This window comes from Dermacentor variabilis, chromosome 11 (assembly GCF_050947875.1).
Source record: "Dermacentor variabilis isolate Ectoservices chromosome 11, ASM5094787v1, whole genome shotgun sequence".
Lineage (NCBI taxonomy): Eukaryota > Metazoa > Arthropoda > Arachnida > Ixodida > Ixodidae > Dermacentor > Dermacentor variabilis.
The window spans coordinates 50,071,452-50,092,607 of NC_134578.1; the positions used below are offsets into that span (position 1 = coordinate 50,071,452).

Sequence of the window (21,156 nt, forward strand, 5' to 3'; positions counted from 1 at the left end):
TATATATAGCCAAATTGGGCTACAGAAAAAGAATTTTGACGTCGACTCCAGCGAGTTGACTACACTTGGGCTACTGAAAATCTGCGACTTAGTTTTATTTGGGCTTTACGTGATGCTCTAATCCATGCTTCAGAGATGGCTCTCATAGAATAGATACAAATCTCTGAGGCGATGTTTTAGATGGTTGAGCCGGCAGTGCGGTTGTGCGTGTGCGCTGTTGTCTGAGCCGACGGATTTGATCTTTGATGCACTTAAATTTAGACCACGCTCCACCGTGCGAACATCTGCACCAGCAACATCGTCTCCCCTTCGTCTTATCTGTTTCAGCCATCAGACACGTGATCACCTGGTATCGGAATGAGCCCGGAAGCAGAGGGTGTTTCACAGTACACTCTACTAACATGGCTACGCTCAGAAAGGGAGAGCAATAATATAGGGCCGGGCGATCATGGTGCCGGCATGAAAGAAGGGTAGCACGGGTAGATGGCGCGCTCCAGTGTGTTCTTGACCATCGTTTCTGGGTGGAGTACCATGCTGCGTACCGCTTTCGACTTGCTCCACGTTTCTCACAGCATAGGCGCCGACTACGGGGGGGGCTGAGCGATGCTGAAGCCTCCCCCCCCCCCACCTTACGTGTCATTTCCAGAGTTTTGTCACCCATACCATTTGAACGGAAATGGACTTAACGATTCCTTACAAACCCATACGGGTGCAGTGTGGCGGCACAGATGTCAAAATGTGGCACAGATTAGAATGGTCGCTGTGGACAATAGCATGACATCAAGGTTATCGCAGTGTATAAGCAGGAGAGGTATCGGCGCTAAAGATAGCTGCGTTATTGATGGGGCAGACATGTATACTTCGTACACCTGAAGAACAACATGCGTACGAGAAGCTCTGCAAGGAACAGCTACAAGAATGTAAACGGCGCCAGCACGAAACGACCACCGATGAAGAATGTTCCCGCAATGCTGAATGAAAGCGACAATCGCGAGCCTGGGCACCTCCGAACGAGCACAACGATGCCAGGTTTGCAACGCAATATATGACAACCATTCCATTCTGTGAAGATAAAATTGCAGCGAAAGCACTTTGATTTTCGCTTCAGAGCTTTCACTGTCATCAGCTTTCGCTGCCATTCCATCTTCACAGAGTGGAAAGGTTGTCATTTTTTTTGTTCGTGTTCACATTCAAGATTCATCTTGATACCTTCGCCCTCTGCAGCGATTTGCTATGAACTTGAGTTTCGGGGGCCAACCAATTCCGTGTGCAAATGTGCAAGCATGATGTCGCTGTTGTTGATGTCCAAGCATAGACTTTCTCACTATAACACCTAGAGGGAAATCTGGCGCCACCGTCCATGGGAGTTTCCTAAAGGCTGCTGTGCTGTCATGGGAATGACAGTATATGTGTCTGCGAGGCTTGTGTTGTAAGAGGCTTTGTCTAAAATGTGGATATGGTTACACAAATAACGCACTCTTAAAGTGAAATCTTCATAAAATGTTTCCATTCACACATATTACATCTTCCAGTGAAGTTTACTCATCTACAATGCATAACCAAACGAAGAAAAGCAAGAACAGACGGCAAACTGTTCCAAAGCGAGCAAGAATCTTATCGTCTGTTCTCCAACTTTAGCGGCCCGCTGGCACTTTTTTATGTTTCCTATAATTGTACATGCAATAACAAGTTCTTGTTGTCGAACAAAACATGTTTTTGTGTAATAATAAAGCTAGAACAGCTTTCTACGTGCTGTTTTAGTAGAAATTTAATGATCGTGACGACGGAACGGTGCTTTCCTGGCTCTCCGAGAACGATGCCAATCTGAAGTCACAATATACCGGCATTCCTATGCATACCACTAAAACCCCTTAAACATTGTAAAGTAGCGGCGTGCTTTGAAGAATGCCGCCTCCTCCTCGCGCGCTCTGGCCTAGGCCGACGCCGCTATTGGCCTAATAGCATCACGTGGGCCCTTGCGCCGTGCATCAGCGCCATTTTTGCTCGAGAAGCGTGTACGGAGTGGCGAGGAGCGCATGTTGGTGCCGTTGCTACGCTCGAGCAGTGTAGGCGGCGCCACGGTCGAGGAGGGAGCGTGAAAGAGGATAAACGAGGAGTGAAGGTGGAGGAGGAGAGTGTCGCTACTTTACGAAGTTTAATGGGTTTTACATACCACAGCGCAGCAGCGCCAGATTTCCCTCTAGGTTATATAGTGAGAAACTCTATGATATGAAGGGTTGACCGTCACGTACTTTTTGCTACGACGGGTTGCGCAAAAAGGGATTGCCGTAATCGAATGTGAAAATGTATGTACAAATAAAAATGGCTATATTTAGCTACAATTTCTTTTGCTCTTTTTTTCTCTTTGGCTACATTTGGCCTACAATTTCTCTAGCTTTGGGCTACGCTGCCCTGTCCAACCTGGCAACACTGCCAGTCATTTGCTCCTCGCCAGTCGAGCCAGCCGGATGGCTCCAAAGCGCCGTCGCGAGTCTCCCAACACGCGAAAGCAGAAGAACAACGAGCGACGGCGCTTGAAGCGGGCTACAATGTCTCCAGACAGCAAGGCAAAGGAGGCGGAGCGACGACGGCAGCAGCGGCAGCGCAATTGTCCTCAGGCGCAGACACCGACCGCTACGCGTGAGGCGTGTCAGCCTCAGGTTTCTCCAGCGACGAGGAGACGAAACAGCAACGCTGCGCGGATGCGTCTGAAACGGGCCGAAATGTCTCCAAGCAGCAAGGCGAAGGAAGCTGAGCGTAAACGGCGACAGCGATGGCAATCGAGAGCCTCGCAGCCAGATGTACCAGCCGATACCGAAGCATCCACTTCAAAGCGTACCTTCCTCACGACGCATCCCAGACTGCAGTTTGCCGCAGCGACCAACTACTTCACCAAGCATTTCGTCCAGAACGCATTTGGAGCTACCTCTGTATGCGATCTCTTGTGGTTTACCAACGACCTGAGCAGAGTTCCACTGCAAAGCAACCCTTGCTTTGCAACGTTGTGTAAAGTGCAGTTTGTGCGCAGTGTCAGCATCGACAGATGCTGACACTGCGCACAAGCTTATCGTGAAGGGGTCCCACATCGAACGAGCACAAGTGTTTACTCGAGCCGACACGCGCAAAAATATAGCCGAGTAAGTCGGATGTCTCCGGAAGAGCGCGCGCGTGGCGCTTGCATCCCATTCTCGCGGCCACGGCGGCGTCCGCTCGCCGAACAGTTCAGACAACAGCAACAGAGGCAGTCATAGATAGGCTATCGCCTATCCCAGTTCACTCGGCCTATAGTGCCCATAGCTTTCTCTGTGGCAGTGTCCGCTCTTGTTAAATGTCGGTTCTCTCTGGTGTCTTTCTCTGCGGTGTTTCGAGGGACAAACGTCGAACACAAGGTGTTATAACCCGAGCGTAGGCGCCAACACCAACCGAAAAAAAAAAAAAAAATTGTGCCGAAGCCTGTATTCAGTGCGGAGGAGATTGAAGTTCGGAAGAAACGTCGAGCAGAGCAGAAACGTCGTCGTTATTCGGCGAAGTGTGGCTCGGAACGCGAGCGTCTGTTGGCTCAAAAACGCGAAACGGAGCATGCCTTAGAACGCGAACGTGTGTTGGCTCAGAAACGCGAAGCAGAGCGGCATCGAGTGGCGTCGATGAGGAACGTGTACAGTTTTAGATTAGGGGACGCAAACGGCTTGCGTACGCAAGAACTAGGGGCACGGTACTGCGCATGCGCAGAACCCTACATCTGCGTGCGCGCATGCGCAGTACTGCCGCCCCCTAGTTCTTGCGTACGCAAGCCGTTTGCGCCCCCAAATCTGAAACTCTCAATTTAGCCCATAAACCCGCAGTGCAGATGCGTGGATCTGATGTGGCCAGACAGCCACGCATCTGGGCCATTTTCGCTTCAGTGTGTAGTGTAGTGTTGCAGTGTTTTCAAACGGACTGGTTGTTTCATCATTGGATATAAGCAGAAACAGAGCGACCTGTGCTCTTTACTAGCTCGCCCTGTGTTGCACTCTTTCTGTTTTATTCCAGTGTGGTTTTGGTTGGACATACATGCAGTGGTGGATCGCCAGCACCGCTGTTTTACTGCAGAATGCTAGAGTGTATTCCTCCTAAAAGCTTCGTTTAACCTATTTCTACACAGCACGTGGAATCCGCATGAATTCTTTATTGTGCCATTTATTTCCTTTCCTTCTTGGTTTCATGTTGTAAGCTTTGGGAGCGTATTCCAGTTATTTTGCCTACACAACCTGTTTTTTTGCCACAAGTTTATATATATTGTCGCAGCCTAGTAGAAGACGGGAAAGTCGGCGTAGAGGACGTATGGAAGCACTTTATCAGAGCAGTCAACGCAACGTCGTTGTCGTCTCTGTTTTTCCACTCGCACGCTACTTCATCGTCGTTCTCATCGCCTGGCACATACCCGCAGTGACCATAGAGGATGTGGCATTTGCACCCCCTTTGAAAGAAAGGGCATCGTCCCGATGCACCAACGTCCGAAGGCTGTGCACAGACGGTGCAAAGTTGAGGTCATGAGGAAATGTATGGCTTCATACGAAGCACATGCACAACCTCGGGCAGACGCCGCCGGCGTTTGGAGCAGTTATGGCTGTCAGGGACAACTTCATAATTAACATCGCTGATGCGGCGCAGAACTGTGTACGGGCCGAAGTATCTTCGCAGGAGCTTTCCAGACAGCCCCCCCCAAGACGAATCGGAGTCCAGACCCACACCTGGTCACCGACATTGTACGTGACGGGTCTGTGTCGAAGATTGTAGTGTCAGGCATCGTATTCCTGTTGAGCTTTGATTCGCAAACGCGCAAGCTGCCTGGCTTCCTCTGCGCATTGCGTAATCTCCTTGGCACCAGTCTCGTCGTCACCGCACTCGTGCGGCAGTATTGCGTCCAACATGGTTGTCACTTCATGTCCGTAAACGAGGTTGAAAGGCGTCACGCGTGTTGTCTCTTGGCGAGCCGGGTTATATGCAAATGTAACATACGGGAAAATCTCATCCCAGTTCTTGTGGTCGACGTCGATGTACATACTCATCATGTCTGCCAGAGTCTTATTCAGACGTTCTGTCAGCCCATTGGTTTGGGGATGGTAAGCCACGGTCTTTCGGTGAGTGGTACCACTTAGTCGCAACACGGTATCCAGAAGCGCAGCCGTGAACGCAGATCCTCTGTCTGTTATGACCACTGCGGGAGCGCCATGCCTTAGGACGACGGCTCCGACAAAAAATCGCGCTGCTTCGGCTGCTGTTCCACGTTGGATAGCACCTGTTTCGGCGTATCGTGTAAGATAATCCGTGACGACGATTATCCATCTATTTCCGGCAATAGACAGTGGAAACGGACCTAAAAGGTCCATGCCAATTTGTTCGAACGGCGCTTGCGGTATCTGGACAGGATGCAGCAGTCCAGCTGGCTTGCCGGGTAGGGCTTTGCGGCGCTGGCAATCCAGGCATGTCTGTGTGTAACGTTTCACGATCGACGCAAGTCTCAGCCAATAGTACTGGAGCCTAATTGCAAGTAAATGCGAACCAGTATCGACGAGAGCGGCCACGTGGTGGCCGTCAATGAAAACGACAAGATCGGCGCTGACGGCATCGGTTACAGGGGGTGCAGTTGGAGACGTCGGAGTTTTAGAGTCGTCGGTCGTCGGTGATGGGGGCTCTTGGAAAGCTAGACTGTTTGCAACCTCACCCCCGGAGGCCGCTGCTTCTAGTTACCCCGGCGTGGGCGAGGGGACCTGCCCCTAGAGGCGTCAGAAAAATCGCGACGGGTCGGTGGGATATAACGAGCCGGAGAAGGGGAACGTGATCGAGGCGTCGCTGAACCTTCTGGCCGAAAGTTTGTAGAATTGTCGTCGCAGGTACGTGCAGCATCAAACACTGGGTAATTGCAGTTGGGAAACCTTGGATACCCGGCTGCGCGGTAGTGGCACGCGCGATAAACATGTCCAGCTTGGCCGCAATGAAAGCACAGCGGCCGGCAGTCAGCGGTGCGCCACAAATCGGTCTTTCGAAGCGGGTAGCCCACAGGGGATTCGCCGTAAGATCGAGGCGCAGCGATCGGCTGGCGGCGATACGGCATAGCTGGCAGCGGCTGTGACTGGCGAAAATATGGCATCGGGGGTGGCAGTGCTGGCTGCGTCGTAGTGGTCGACGATGTCAGCAGCATCGAAGTCACGGGAGGTGGACGACAGACAGCTTCCGCGTAGGTTAGTCGTCGCGGCACCGCCTGCCAGTCGGAGGACGAAAAGGCCTGTCGAACTTCCTCCCGAACGATATCTGCGACAGAAGCCACCGCTGGTGCCATAGGAGAAATCCCGAGCTGCCGGATCTCCTCTCGCACAATCTCCTGGATGACTTCACGCGGAGACGTGCCGTAGCTCTCAGGTAGAACTGAAGCATTCACCGGTGAGTTCGCGCGATCATATTGGCGGTACCGTTGCTTTAGTGCCCGTTCTATAGCGGTAGCCTCCTTGGTGAATTCGACCACTGTCGTCGGTGGATTCCTCACGAGTCCGGGAAACAGTTCCTCCTTCACTCCGCGCAAGAGATAGCGTAACTTCTTTTCTTCGGCCATCTCAGGGTCTGCTCTGCGGAAAAGGCGGGTCATATCTTCTGCATACATGGCTACGCTCTCGTTTGGTTTTTGAATACGGGATTCGAGTAGGCGCTGCGCAGTGTCTCTTCTGTCGGTACTAGTGAACGTGTCTAGCAGCTGGGTGCGGAAGGCATCCCATGTGGTCAAACTTCGCTCCCGGTTCACAAACCACACCGCGCGCTGTCTTGAAGCTCGAAGTAGACATTAGACAGCTTTTGCTGGGAGCCCCAGTCATTATAACTGGCGACACGCTCAAACTGGTCAAGCCAATCTTGGACATCTTCAAAAGCGTCGCCATGGAAGCTTTCTGGTATCTTAGGATTCTGCAGCGTCACCTGCGATGGAGTTGCAGTAGCCATGGCGGAAGTAGGTAGACGCGTTCCAGCGGGGTCCTGCAAAGGGTTGAACTCGGGCGTCAGGCCTAGCAGGCGGCGACTGTACCAGTGAACAGGAGTTTCGACGAATGAAGGTGATTCCGTTTTCGAGGTGTGGCTCCGCGAAGGGGTGCCGAGCATGAGGCAATCCTACCCAGCACCTCCACCAGTGTCGCAGCCTAGTAGAAGACTGGAAAGCCGGCGTAGAGGACGTATGGAAGCACTTTATCAGAGCAGTCAATGCGACGTCGTTGTCATCTCTGTTTTTCCACTCGCGTGCTACTTCAGCGTCGTTCTCATCGCCTGGCACATACCCGCAGTGACTATATAGGATGTGGCAATATATATATATATACATTCTTAGAATAGTGCACAAACTAGCCTTAACAGCAAGCTAACATAATGAAATTCAGGTACACAGAAAAGAATAGGGGGCGGTCAACGATTCAGTGATAAGCTCTTCAATGTCACGAAGGCCTTGGTGGGGAGCAATGATGCCCCCAAGTTTTGTGCATGCGCTCGTCCCGTACTTATCTGTGTGTGGAAGTTTTAGCACTGTTTCCCTCTCGGCAGTTATGGTTAACACAATCCGGAATAAGGGAGTGGCGGGCTGTGAGAGGGGCTGCAATGTTCTGTGCACGGAAGAGGGGACTGCCCCCCATGAGACTCGGCCCCCTTTCGGACTGCCACTAGCCTTCGCCTTGCTTTCGGAGTCGAGCTTTCCCTTTCTTCCATGTCGCTCTTTCGGAGCCAACCTCCTGAAACTTTGTGTTCCGTGGGGAAGCGGAGAGGTGCAGTTCATGAGAAAGTTTTGGGGGAAGGGAGTTTCGACACGTCTCCTGGCTACGCCACTGCCAAAGTACAACAGAAGGCTAACCCCATTCATATGCCAGGTGTGCCTAGCATTTCTAAACAATCATTCGTGGTTACCTAAGTTGTTGCATGCCCACTGTGGTTGCTTAGTGGCTTTGGTGTTGTTCTGCTAAGCATGACATCGCGTGATCAAATCTCGGCCACGGTGGCCGCATTCTGATGTTGGCGAAATGCAAAAACACCCGTGTACTTAGATGTAAGTGCCATTAAAGAACCCACCCAGGTGGTCATAATTAATCTGGAGTCCCCCCACTATGGTGTGCTTCATAATCAGATCGTGGTTCTGGCACATAAAATCCCATAATTAAATTTAGTCATTGCAGACCTTTCATGCCCTCTGTGGTTCTATTTGCAGGATGTTGCGATGTCCACATGCATTGTTTTCTTGTCTCTCCAGCTATCGGTGTACTGCAGCATACATGGAACTCCGCCTGTTGTATCTACAAAAGCTGTGCAGACAGAGGCCACAGGGTGCTTCAGTACTACGATGGATATTGCAGTTGGGACAACGGTCGTTGACAGGGGTGTGTGCCAGTCAACCCAGACATTGCCTGCTGCTGAGAAGGTGCACAGATGGGCAGATGCCACAGACTTTGATGTCGATGACAGTGGCCTTCATATGCAAGCGATTTCAGGTGAATGTAACATTTTTTGGGGTGTGCTTAATCTTTCTATTCATAAGCTTCTGATAGTAACTGAATGCCATAATTGCTGTGTGTTACCATTTAGCGTTACTGAATGTCTTAATCGTGGTGATGGCTGAAGCATTGTGGGTATGTGTCGGGACAATTGCAAGAGTGGGGCCATCATTTTATGTGCGTGAAGAGCACGAACGCACTTATTAATGGTCACTCTGTGGTAGTAGGAGAGATGTAATATAAGAAGGGAGATTTCGGGGACACAGTCACCTCCTCCCTCCCTTTGTCTGCTTTAGAGCCACCCTTGTGCAGCAGACAAGACAGAAGCTACTGAAATATGGCATAGCCCCATTAAATTTACCAGTAGCTCTCTTTGCATGGTGCAGTAAAATCTTGTGCAAAAGGCTGATGTGTGATACCCTTGAGTATCTGGCTCTCTCTACCTCTTTTTCAAGAGGTTTTCCTGGGAACCTGTGACTCTTCTCCCAAGGCCCCCAGTGTCACTAAGTGTGTTATGCTTGTTTCGCAGCTGTGCACTGGGCTGTTCTACATTAAAATTTTTTATTCTTAAATGATGGTGAAGTACATGTCTGACAGGAATTAGGGCTGACACCTCACTGTACAGAAAAGTTGCTAGGTATCTTAAGAAAATGCAACTTATGTTTACAGCCTGTTGAGTGTCTTTTGAATGCTTGCTTGGGCTCCTGGGTGAGTGCTTGTGAAGAAACTGAGCCTCCTCTTTTGATTAGCGTCTATGTATGGGGCAGGTGTGATGATTTGAAGCCGTGATTGCTTAAGCATGAAAAAAATTTACTTAGGTTTCTGGCTCATTCATGAAACTTTAGTGTCTCTTTCATAGCCTTTTGCAGAAATCTTGAGTACTGGTTCACCGAATTGAAAGTGGCCCAGTGGTTATCTCATTGCACTGCAAAGCTCGAGCCCTTGAGTTCAATATCAATTGTGGTGGCCCCTTTTCGGTGGTGGTGAAATGCAAAAACATTCCCATACTTAGATTTAGGCACATATTAAGGAACTTGAGTGGGCATGGAAATGTGGCACTGATGACATCCCCAAACTGCTTTTTCCTATTTGTGCAGCTGGCCTGTGTCATCTGCTTGTGCTTACCGGTGCTCGTGATGACCCCCATGCAAGAGCTCTTCAATGCGATGACTGACTACGACAGATGTGGCGCATGGACGAACGGCTTCTGTGCCATGAAGGATCATGACGTCTTTTGTGCGACACACTGTTCAATGACGCAGCCACTTTGATGACACCAGCGCCACGCAGGAACCATATAAGCAGCCTACTGGTGACTTAGCTCTTCTGTGGGCACGGGAATGCGGCACCGATGGCATCCTCAAACTGCTTTTGCCAAATTGTGCAGTCGGCCTGCGTCATCTGCTTGTGCTTACCAGCGTTCATGATGTCCCCCATGCAAGAGCCCTTCTCAGTATCATGACTGATTACGACACGTTTGGTGCATGGACCAACAACACCTGCACCATCAAGGATTGTGACGTCTTTTATGCGACGCTGGACACACCGTTCAACAATGCAGCCACTTCAACACAATCAGCACCACCCGGGAACCATATAAGCAGCCTGCAAGCAGCTTTCCTCTTCAGTGGGCATGGGAATGTGGCACCCATGGCATCCTGAAACTGGTTTTGCCTATTTGTGCAGGTTGGTTCAAACCCGTCACATTTTTCTAAACATTTTAACAATGTTGTACTGCTGCAGTTTCCTTTCCCAAGGTGTTTTCGCTCGTGTTTCAAAAACCCTTCTACTTTGTGGCACTGTTGAACTTAATCCCGCTCAGCAGCATCAAGAATGTAGTGCTCAACATAAGGAAACTCTAGCCGCAATCAAGCAGCTTAATACGCATTTGGACAAATGTCACGATGAGCTCCTCAAATCCATTGACCTATTGACGAGGTCAAGGAAAATAAAAAACTGCTTGACTCAAAGGTCTTGGACTTAGCTTCTAGCGTGTCTGCTCTAGAGGACTAAGTAATATTCTTGGGAAATAGCCACAAGGGCCCAAACTTGGAGAAATTGGTTCCTGTAGTGGTCAAAGAAGAAAATGCAGCACTACAAGCACGTCTGGATGATCAGGAAAACCGAGCTAGAAGGGAAAATCTTGTCTTTCAATGGAATTGCAGGTTATGGCACGAAATCATGGGCTAGTGTCTAGGAAAAGGTGTGGGAATTGCTATCCAACTGCCTCGGTCTGCAGTTGCCTGATGACGGGATTTCTCGCACTCGTTGGTTGGTTTCATTCCTTCTGAACAAGTGCAGACTGATTATAGCACGGTTCTCGTCATTCCAGGTCAAATCAAGCGTGTTATCTCGTAAATCTAAACTTTGAGGCACTGGAGCATCTACTAGCAAAAATTTTTGTCAGATGATGAGCAACTCACCCAAAAAACTGCTTGAATTTGGGAAAGCCAGTGGGAAGCCATATGTGCTATGTCTAAATTAGCTAATATGAAATAAAAAATCTATACATTTTGTAAAACAGCTAACAGAGTATGTGAACGTCAATTGAACAGCGCGACAGCATCCTCCCTTGCAGCTGAAGCGGCCAGAGCACAGGCGCCAGCCCTACTGGCATAACAAAAGAATTGTTCTAAGTATCCAGTGATATTTCTTTTTTCTACAGCAGTATCAGAAGTTTACTGAACAAACATGATACCCTATTATCGTTAGCGGACACGTGTCGTGGTGATGTTATCATATTGTGCGAAACATGCCTTTCCTTGAAAATCGACAATACAGAGCTTTTGAACTGTGAAAGTAGGCATACATTTTATCAGTGTGATCGCGGAACTCGAATTGGTCGCAGATTTTTAATCGCAGTGAACCATGACCTTACTTCCTTTGTTATTCCTGCTGTATCACCCTGGGAACTAGTTTGTGTCTGCATCCATCTCCATCATACGGACATTGTCTTTTGTGCTTGCTACCCCCTTCCCTGTTGACCTTCCGGTTTCAGCTTTGAATTACACAACATTATCCACAAGCTGCACGTTTGATACCTCGTAGCACCCAAATTTTTGGTGGGTGATTTCAATTTTCCAGGCATTTCATGGGCCAAGCCTCATCATCCTTTTGTAAGCTCTAATTCCTCAGAATGTACTGCTTTCATAAACACTCGTTCAGATTTCAGACTTGCACAACTTATAAAATGTCCGACATCCATTGTGCTCTCTAGTGCAACTACATTGGATTTACTACTTACCATGCACCCTTCAATAGCTGGCAATGTAACAATGTTACCTGGCTTGAGCAATCATTTAGGGATGCACTTCTTAAAAAATTCTTCAACACCAATAAAGAAAGCAGAAAAGCAAATCAGTGATTACAGCCGGGGTAGTTATAATGCTATTAATGCTGAACTAGAACTTTTCTTGTGTGTCTTTATTTGGCAATTGTCAGAAAGATCTATTCATGAAAACTGGCTTTTATTCAAGTCTAAGATAACGGAACTAGCGGAACAGCAATAACAAAGCGCCCCGGTTCACACCATCCCTGAGACGGCTTCTCAGTAAAAAAAAGAAGTGTCTTTACAGAAAAGCTAGATTATCTGGCATTATCTGGCAGCACCTATCAGGTATCTATGGGTAGCTCATCACACCAAGGCCAATGACTACGTGCATGCATTGTCATCAGCTAAGGATTTGTTCTTGGAAGTAACAGTTCCCTCTTGTTAGTAATCCACAGAAATTCTGGAAGGTGGTGAAAAGTGATAGCAACACGGTAGTTGAGCACATTGGCGATGATGGTGATATTGTTTTAGGACCAAATAGCTGTTCTTTGTTAAACGACATATTTTCATCTTCCTTTACCAATATTGAAGCAACCTCACTTCCCATACTTGCTCAATATAATTAACCTCTAATGAATTCTGTTATCATGGTTGCAATCGATGTGCTAATAGAAAAAGTTCTTCACCAGGCGAAGATGCTATCAATCCACAGTTATTGAAAAATACTAAAACCTAATCTTCCATAATGTTTTCAATGCTTTGTGCGCAGTCACTAGATACCTGTGAACTTCTGACCTATCAAAAGGTTGGGAAGTGGTTCCCTTACATAAGGTTGGTAATGTACACTCTCCTGGCAACTTTAGGCCAATTTTCTTGACAAGCATACCTTGTGAATTAATGGAGCACATCATCTATAGTCACTTAATAACTTTCCTTTGAAGAAAACTCCTCCTCTAATGTGCATGAACACGGCTTCAGGAAAACTTATTTGTGCAAAATACAACTCGTCTCCTTTACCTACGACTTGTTAGAGAGCTTTAGTATAGGGCATCCAAAAGTTATAGGTTGAAAAGAGCTCTGTGGGTGCCAGCGTTGGGGCAGGCATGAGTGAAGATTTTAGGAATAGGGCTTTGCATTTGCGGATAGTGTTTTGCACTTGCAGCGCCACTATGGCGTCAAAGAAAAGCTATTATAGGTAATTAAATAAAATATACCATTTTATGATAAGAGGAGCAATTTTTGACATTCATGTTTAATTACAATTTAGAGGTTATTCTGTTAGCAGCAAGCAATTTGTTGCCATTTAGTTACGAGTAACCAACTTCACATGCCTTCACCAGCCAAGTTTAGCCATCTTAGGCCTACGAGCCACGAAATTGACAATCGAATTTGAGATCAGCAGCGCGTAAAAAATCAGTCTTCATTGTGCAGGTTAGTTGAGAGAAAACAATAACTGCAATCACCTCATGCGTTACCACCAATCAGGCCCAATTTGGTGCTAGGTCAGAGCCGTCGCTTCAATGGGTGCTGCCATGTTTGTTAATGCAAAGCTTATGGGGCTACCACTAAATTAGCAAAATAGTGTGCCTGACCTGAAACCCAAATGCAGTTTGCGTCTCGCATATGCGCAGTGTCTTCGACACTATTTCTCAAGGGCCTCAAAACGTTTGGGGCCCCTATTCTAAAGCTCTCTATTTTCTGGAGTTGACTGTTGCTGATTCTTCGAAGGCATCTTCATCGATTTCGCAAAAGCCTTCGTCTCTGTTTTCCATAAGCTCTTTTTCTTAAAACTCGGCATACTCAATTTAGATACTAATATCTTATAATGGATTGAGTTCTTGTCCTCTCACATGCCCCATGTCTGTTGATGGCTATAACTAACAGCTCTCCTGACCATCCGGCAGCCTTCAGGAGTCAGTTCTGGGCCCTTTACTGTTCCTCATATACACAATTAACGTTTACAAGTAACGTTTCCTGCTCCGTGAAGTTGTTCACTGATGATTGCATAATTTACCACGAAATATTAACAACCACTGGTAGTGCCATCCTTCAGGCAGACCTAAATGGTTTCTGCATGGTCGATACTTGGCTGATGAAACTGAATGTAACCAAATGTAAAGTAATGAGAATTTCCCCGCATGTTAATAATTTCCCACCTTGTAATTATTCTCTTAACAAGGCACCACTGTCTGAAGTTTCCTTGTTCAAATACCTAAGCATCCACATTACCGAGAGCCTTTCATGGCAAGTACACATAGACTACATCATCAATAGTGCAAATCGACCACTTGGCTAATTAAGGCGTAATTTCTCACTTGCCCTTAGCAGCCTAAAACTCCTACTTTATAAAACATTAGTGCATCCTAAACTGGAATGTGTGCCTTCTATATGGGATCCCCATATTAATCCCCTCATCCATTCTATCAAAGCAGTCCAAAATCTATCTGTACACTTTATTCTATCGACCTATTCAGGAACAGCTAGTGTTACCCTTATGAAATCATCTCTCAGTTTGCTTGACTTGCCACTTCACTGGAAAACTTCCAGTCCCTGTCTTTTCCATAAAATGTATCATTTTAACCCTGTCCTACGAGGCTCACTTCTTTTACAACCTGTATATACTTCCCAATGCATGGACTACCGTTACTAAGTTGGTGTAGCTCATTGCCGCCACAATTTCTACATTAACTCATTTGTCCCCGTCACAAGCTCCGACTGGAACCACATTCCCACCGCCATTGCTTCAATCACAGATACAAATGCCTTCAAAACTGCCGTCACCGGAATCATTGTATAATTGTATTATCCTGCTCTATGTTTTTTTGTCTGTTTTATACATTCCTCTCTGTGATGTCTCAACCTTGAGAGTAAATAAACAAAATAAAATAAAAACACCAGGAGGTCAAAACTAGTCTGGAGTTCCTCATGGTGGCATGCCTCCTAATTACACAGTAATCCTATGTCATGGGTTTTTCACTTAAACCTCTGTACTTTAATTTAATTAACAGCTTCTAAGCATTGATAAAAATCCTGAGCTAACACTGACCACCTACGACAACAGCCAAGCTTTTGGTTTAACACTTCCTGAAGCTAAATGGGCATGGTGAGCTATATTGCACATGTGGGTCATAGTTCCGAGTTGATTTTTTGGAGCACAGAGGGGACTACAGGCTATCCCTCTGCGCATAAAGCTGCCAGGCTTGTGCAACAAGGTTAAATGTTTGTGCACTGGGTGGTGGAATGAAAATTGGTTGGTATTAAGGAACGGCAGTATGAATTAGCAAACGGGTACAGCTGATATTCAAGTTCAGGCTGAGAGGAAGAAGTGGAAAAGGGAAGGCTGGGAGGAGATCTGTACACGTTTATTACAGCATTGCCCACCAGCTACTGTCCAAGACATTGTGCTATATTCAATTTCCCCAGGCAGCTGTGTTGAGCAGTTCGGGAGTAGCTGCACTGAATTCCTTCTGCATGAAAGCTCAGTTCAAGGATATTCAAATGATTCCTCAGGCTTTATAAACTTTTCGAGAAGGCAGAAAACTTGTAGCCATTTTGGTAAGAACTCTACCATTCTTTGTGCTCCTGTCGTTGCAACTGTTGCTGGAAAGTTTTTTTTTTTTTTTGTATTCGTCACTCACAATGTGGTTTATTTCTTTACCTGTTGTGTGCTCGAGGTAGGCCTCCAGTACTGTTTGTGTTTGTCTTGTCTACTGCACTATTGACATGACTCGTTAATATGATTGACGGTATTGTGATGAAAATATTATTGCTTTGATTTTTACAATGTACGGCGAGTTTACCTTATCCTGCTCAGTCGAGCACGATTTGTTGGTGCGTATCTGCTCATGTCCATTAGATTGGTTGCAGTCTAGCCAGTGGCTTCAATTTCTCTGTAGTAGAGAAAAAAAAAAGTATGAAGGGAGCCACCCAGTGAACTATCTTTTAGGACTTAGTACATTGCCACATGCTTTATTGTTTATTATCTCCCTTTCTAGGTTCTAAAGGAGTGGCCTGGGGGAATAATTGGGCACAGATCATTGCCTGCTGGACCCACCACAGTCATGCAAGAGGACACTGCTACTCAGTGCGACCAGACAGCAGACTTTACTATTTATTCCACATAGTGCAAGGGCATCTCCAGAGCAACAGAAGCCACATTATACACTCTGAAGGTTTCCATAGGAATGCAATGATGAGATGTAGATGATTGCTGCAATGTCTTTTCACTTCTGTTGGTCTCACTGCATATTGAAGATGCCCCCATATATGTAGCGATATTATCATCAACATGAAAGGACTATGACGAGGCCAGCCATGAGATTAAATTTTTACATTGCAATAAAAAGTTGTCCTGCCGTGGTTGCTCAGTGGCTGTGGTGCTGTGCTGCTGAGCACGAGGTCACGGGATCGGATCCCGGCCACGGCGGCCGCATTTCGATGGGGGCGAAATGCGAAAACGCCCGTGTGCTTAGATTTAGGTGCACATTAAAGAACCCCGGGTGGTCTAAATTTCCAGAGTCCTCCACTACGGCATGCCTCATAATCGGAAAGTGATTTTGGCATGTAAAACCCCATAATTTAACTTTTTAAATGTGCACAAGCCTATTGGCCTAATCGAAAAGTTTCAGAGCCCTGCAATCTTGAATTATTTAAGATTAGCAACTGAAATGCTCCTTTCAACAGCAGCACTGACACAGATATAAAAGCTCCTTCCAGCAGCAGCACCGCCACATAGATACCGTATTTACACGATTGTAAGTCGACTCGAATGTAAGTCGACCCCCCCATATCGCTTGACCGAAAAAAAAAAAAAAAAATAGAGCATACCCGAGGGCGCATTCGATAACGTAAATTTATTAGTCGCTGACATGGTCACTCGACTACTCGTCTTCACTAGTGCTGCCATCGTCATCGTTGCTGCGGTCCCACAGCGCGTCGTGGTCCAGCGAAATTTCAAATTTGGCAAACGACCGTACCAGGACATCTTGCAGAACAGCAGCCCACGCCAAATGCACCCAACCACACGCAGCCATCACGGAGGCTCTTTTGACAGGTCCGGTTGGCGTAATTTCGCAGTCTTCTGCCGCCAGCCACTCGTTGTACTCACGGCGGAGCAGAACCTTTAAATTAAGGCGAAGGTCCGGGCTTGTTTCATGACCACGTCGCACTTCAATGGCAGGGACCGATCACGCATTTCAGCGACGTACGCCGCAAGCTTAGCCTACAGCTCCGGAAAGCGTCCAGACTTCGGCACGTGGGAAATTTGTCACTTGCCGTCACAGGGTGAAAATTTCGCTTCGCTGCAGTCGCCACTCTCGCACCACCCATTTAGAAACATCGAAATTGCGGCCCGCTGCGCAGTGATTTGTTTCTTCGGCGTAAAGGATGGCAGCCCCCTTGAACGCTGCTGTGAACGAGTGCCGAACAATTAGTGGGCCTGCAGCACTCATGACGACTGGGGAAGCATAGAAGTAGCACGTAGCCGGCAGTCAAGTGGAACGCGTCAAAAAGTTGGTCAAACCAATTCCAATGCCTTTAAACAGAGAAAGAGAAACCCGCGAGCGGCGTCTGCTCTTCCATGAACTACCGATACCCCCCGCAAGCGCCGCCGTTCTGAGGGTGCCGCCGCAAATGGGAACAGCGGCGCTTCCATCAACTATCGACACCCCCCCCCCCATAAGTGTTGCATGCACTGTAAGACTCTAAAAAATGTTGAAAAACCCTTCCGAAAAGCGAACAAACACGCGGGATAGCAAAAAGATATGGGTAGGGCCATAGAGCAAACATAAAATTTTAACTACGTTGTAGCTCTTGTTTGTATCGCTTTTTTTGGCGAGGCCATGTTTTGGTTTCGATTGTAAGTCGACCCCCCAACTTCAGACTTTCAAATTTTAAAAAAGGGGTCGACTTACAATCGTGTAAATACGGTAGTATGCAGTGTGCGAATTAACGACTTACAGCACAATGGGGCATCATCTGCAATGAATAAACCATTTGGCTACACAGCTGCTGATGTGGCGTGTAAGCATTTATGACACTTCCATATTTTTGCCAGGTGTTCTCAGCGGCTGCCTTGGGTGACTGCACCGAACTTGCGCGATCACAGTCATTCTATTCAAGCGTGGCGCACACATCAACAATTGGCTGAGTTGTCAGTGACAATGCCATCAATATATCAAGTTGCCACACTATGCTGGCAAGGTCTACAAGTTGTTGCAATCACTGTTTGGCTGGCTTCCTTGCCAACAATGTCAACAAAAACTTACTATCGTCGTTGGACCAGTATGACATAATCTAATGACCGCAGTCCAGGCAAATCGGCTGCTCAGTGGAAACTTCGCAATCGACAAAAAGTCTTTGTCTGAAAGCCAGCACTTTATCCATTTTATTTATGCACAGAAAATGAAAACATGCATCTGAAGCTCGAATGTACAAAGTTTAGCCCTTTTCAATTGCATACACTAACATTTTTGCCAGTGTTGCCAGGCTATGCAGTTCCATGAAAAGCAGCCAGCTGTGGCCAGTGTGTTCACATATGTGCAGCCATTGCCTCTGGGTATGTGCAGTAGAACCCCGCTTATACTTTTCTACAAAACCACACAATAAGAAACTTTATCTAGGAAGAATGTAACACATATAGCTGTTGTGGTAGCACTACTTGCGAGACAAAAGGTTACTCTCACACAGCACCTCATTTGAATTTGTATAGGAAAGTAATAAACTCTTGAAAACGCACTCAGTGTAGCGCTCATTGCTGCCTGGCAGTTAGATTGAATGTCAAACAGTTTTTTGGAGATGTTGCAGACGTGAAGCACATTAAATGGAGCTTCAGTTGAGTCTTCAATAATAACCTCTTTTGGAGTGCTGGCAGCTCTGTTTTAGTTTATGCGCAGTCTTGTATATTGCAGTAACCACGTAAAGTATCAACTATGACAATATAGCTTAAGATAGGTTCGTGCGTTAGTGGACATTGGTGCTTTAAGTGTATGTCAATGTCCAGCATGCAAAATCCAGCAGGTCAAAATCCTTCTGTATGTCACATTTGCATACAGTACTGCAGTGCACAAAACAGCCCAAGCCATTCTGCCTTGCTTAGTTTCACTGTATAAAGTGCGCTGAACTCTATGCCTCCATATGACAAGGACGATGAAATTGGAAGGCGACCAACTGTGGTGTGCTTACCCGCCATTGCAACTTGCTCTTGCTGGTGTTGCTGAGAATTGGTTCTGGACCGCTTTTTTCCCGAAGCTTCACGACCCACTTGAATCAGCCTCGTGACGTGTGTGCACACAATGTATCTGTCCTTTATGCATGGGCACTTGGCCGTTGCATCTATCGCACAGCATGTTCTACAGCCATAATTGACAATATAGCAAGCACTGTTCAATAAAGTACTGCCACGTAGTGGCCGCAGTCATTCACAAAGACCTCAAACGGCAGCTGGAAAAGGGGCATATGGGCTGACGCCACTAGACATAGCGCATTTGCAGTTGGCAGCGTGTGGACTGATGTCAATTGGCACAACTCAATGGCAAATGGCGGAGGCCTTTTCAATAGCAACAGATTTCAGTGTCGTTACTGTTGCACTATGGGTAGGCCACGTATACATAGGTCTGTCAAAAAGTAGTTTGGGTACAAACATCGGCAGAGGGAAAAGAGATGGCAGTACCATCAGCAGCAGTATGCTGCTAAACTGGCTAACGTCAGCTGGGGTGGTGGTACTTGCCTAACGTCGGTTGTACTTGTCTAATGTCGGCAACAGTTTCGCTGTACATCAACTTTCACAGGGTGGAATGGAGGCAGATTTTTTTTTAATGCGTATGCATTTCTATACCTACCTAACGAGGAAACCCATCAGTCTGTCACGTAAGACAATCGCTTTCAAGATAGGGCTCACAGCAGCCAGTCATTGGCCTTCATGCTGCCCCTCGTTTCGTTTCAACATCAACTAAACGGCAAGAACACGGTGCACATGAAGCTATCAGCACTCAGGAGTCCTCTGTCCCCGTAGGAGCTCTCCCTCAAGATAGGGCCCTTGCGGCCGCACCATATGCAGCTGCCACATATGCAGCTGCCACCAGAGTATGTTTGATAATGGTCCACATCGAGAGGAGGAAGCACCACCGGCCACATCTACGTATGATGTCTACCAAATGTCACATCGTTCAATTATTTCCCATACTACAGCATGCATTGGTTAATGTTCATCTTCCACGAAGCGGTGGCATCATCCAAATGCACCATATAACATGAGTGAACATTGCTGCTGCTCGCCTCTTAATCGTCTCATGCTGGTCGCGGTTATCATTTCGTGTTGCGACCGTGCTTCTCCATTTCATTATTCGTTCGTGGTGCTCATAATTACACCAAACACACCAGTGTATGACAACGAAACAGCAGGTGCATAATTATTAACATTATTAGCAAATGCTTACACATCATTTAGATAACTTCTACAGGAGATTCTGCATGTATTTATTTTTTATGAAGTCTGGTTTCTTGGGCTCTTAGTGTATTGTTGCGTTCCTTTCGCACTTCCACACAGCACCACTGTGCTAGCTATTGGACTACGGCAAGGTGAGAATTATTCTTTTTTAGCCTGCTCTGCATGCATTTTAGGCAATTTAGGCTTACAGCACTGCACTGAGTGTTGTGATGCAGTTAGCGAAAACAGCTCAGCCTTTGTGCCGCAGTTTGGCATGTACTGAACCGTACTGGATGTTTGCAATGCTTTCTATGGGCCCCAGCATTATTGTAACTCATTTCGGTAGTTTTTGGGCACGCTCACTGCATCTGGTTGTAACGCAGTTTGCGAAAAGCAGCTTGGCCATTGTGATGCATTCAGTTTCACGTGAGCTAAATCTTACTGGGACTATTTCGTGATTATTGTAACTAGTTTTGTTATTTCTTGGGGTCCTTTTGAGGCACGTTGGCCGCACCCCGCTTTTGACGCAGTTACAGTTTCACGTTGACAAATCTTGTGGGGCCAAGTTGCCATGATTTTTGTGCCCCCCCCAAACAATTAACATATACCTTCTTTCAGTACTCGTGCTTGTTTAAAACGTGACGAGCAATTGCGAAGAGTGATACCATGGGAGTGTGTTGCTCGCGCCGGCAGAATGCACAAAACATAACGCCGAGGAGCTCAGTTAAATGAAATACGTCGAAGATTCTGTCTTGTGATTGACTGAAAACAGGCTTTGCACCCATGCATTTGTCTTGAGTGCGAGTACAAGGCATTCTGCGAGCATCTAGCTTGTTGTGGCAACCTCTGTATACATGGCGTAGTTGCGTCAAAAATGCAGTCACCCGTGTATTTCTTAACATACAGGAAATAAGGAATGAGAGAATGTTAGAAAATCTGATGTTTTCGTCGTATTTCAAGCATGG

The 21,156-nt window shown here is 47.0% G+C and overlaps 1 protein-coding gene across 2 annotated transcripts; it reads left to right on the top strand.

Moving 5' to 3' along the window:
• Positions 1–2,389: 2,389 nt before the first annotated feature.
• On the top strand, positions 2,390–16,121 carry LOC142564172 (uncharacterized). Of its 2 annotated transcripts, XM_075675066.1 has the most exons (4): positions 2,404–2,930; positions 8,255–8,492; positions 9,593–10,181; positions 15,762–16,121. In XM_075675066.1, exons 1-3 carry the CDS (start codon positions 2,469–2,471, stop codon positions 9,667–9,669), a joined length of 777 nt encoding a protein of 258 aa, XP_075531181.1. In that variant the 5' UTR covers positions 2,404–2,468; the 3' UTR covers positions 9,670–10,181; positions 15,762–16,121. The 2 variants fall into 2 exon arrangements, with proteins under 2 accessions (XP_075531180.1, XP_075531181.1); XM_075675065.1 differs by lacking the exon at positions 9,593–10,181 and having other exon boundaries at positions 2,390–2,930.
• Positions 16,122–21,156: the final 5,035 nt, after the last annotated feature.

What these genes read in the sequence shown, in the direction of transcription:
- LOC142564172 (XM_075675065.1), top strand. Translation starts at nt 2,469, where the DNA reads ATGGCTCCAAAGCGCCGTCGCGAGTCTCCCAACACGCGAAAGCAGAAG. An exon ending in ACGCATTTGGAGCTACCTCT is followed by an intron (nt 2,931 to 8,254) that starts GTATGCGATCTC and finishes TTGTCTCTCCAG; the next exon opens with CTATCGGTGTACTGCAGCAT. An exon ending in TCATATGCAAGCGATTTCAG is followed by an intron (nt 8,493 to 15,761) that starts GTGAATGTAACA and finishes CTCCCTTTCTAG; the next exon opens with GTTCTAAAGGAGTGGCCTGG.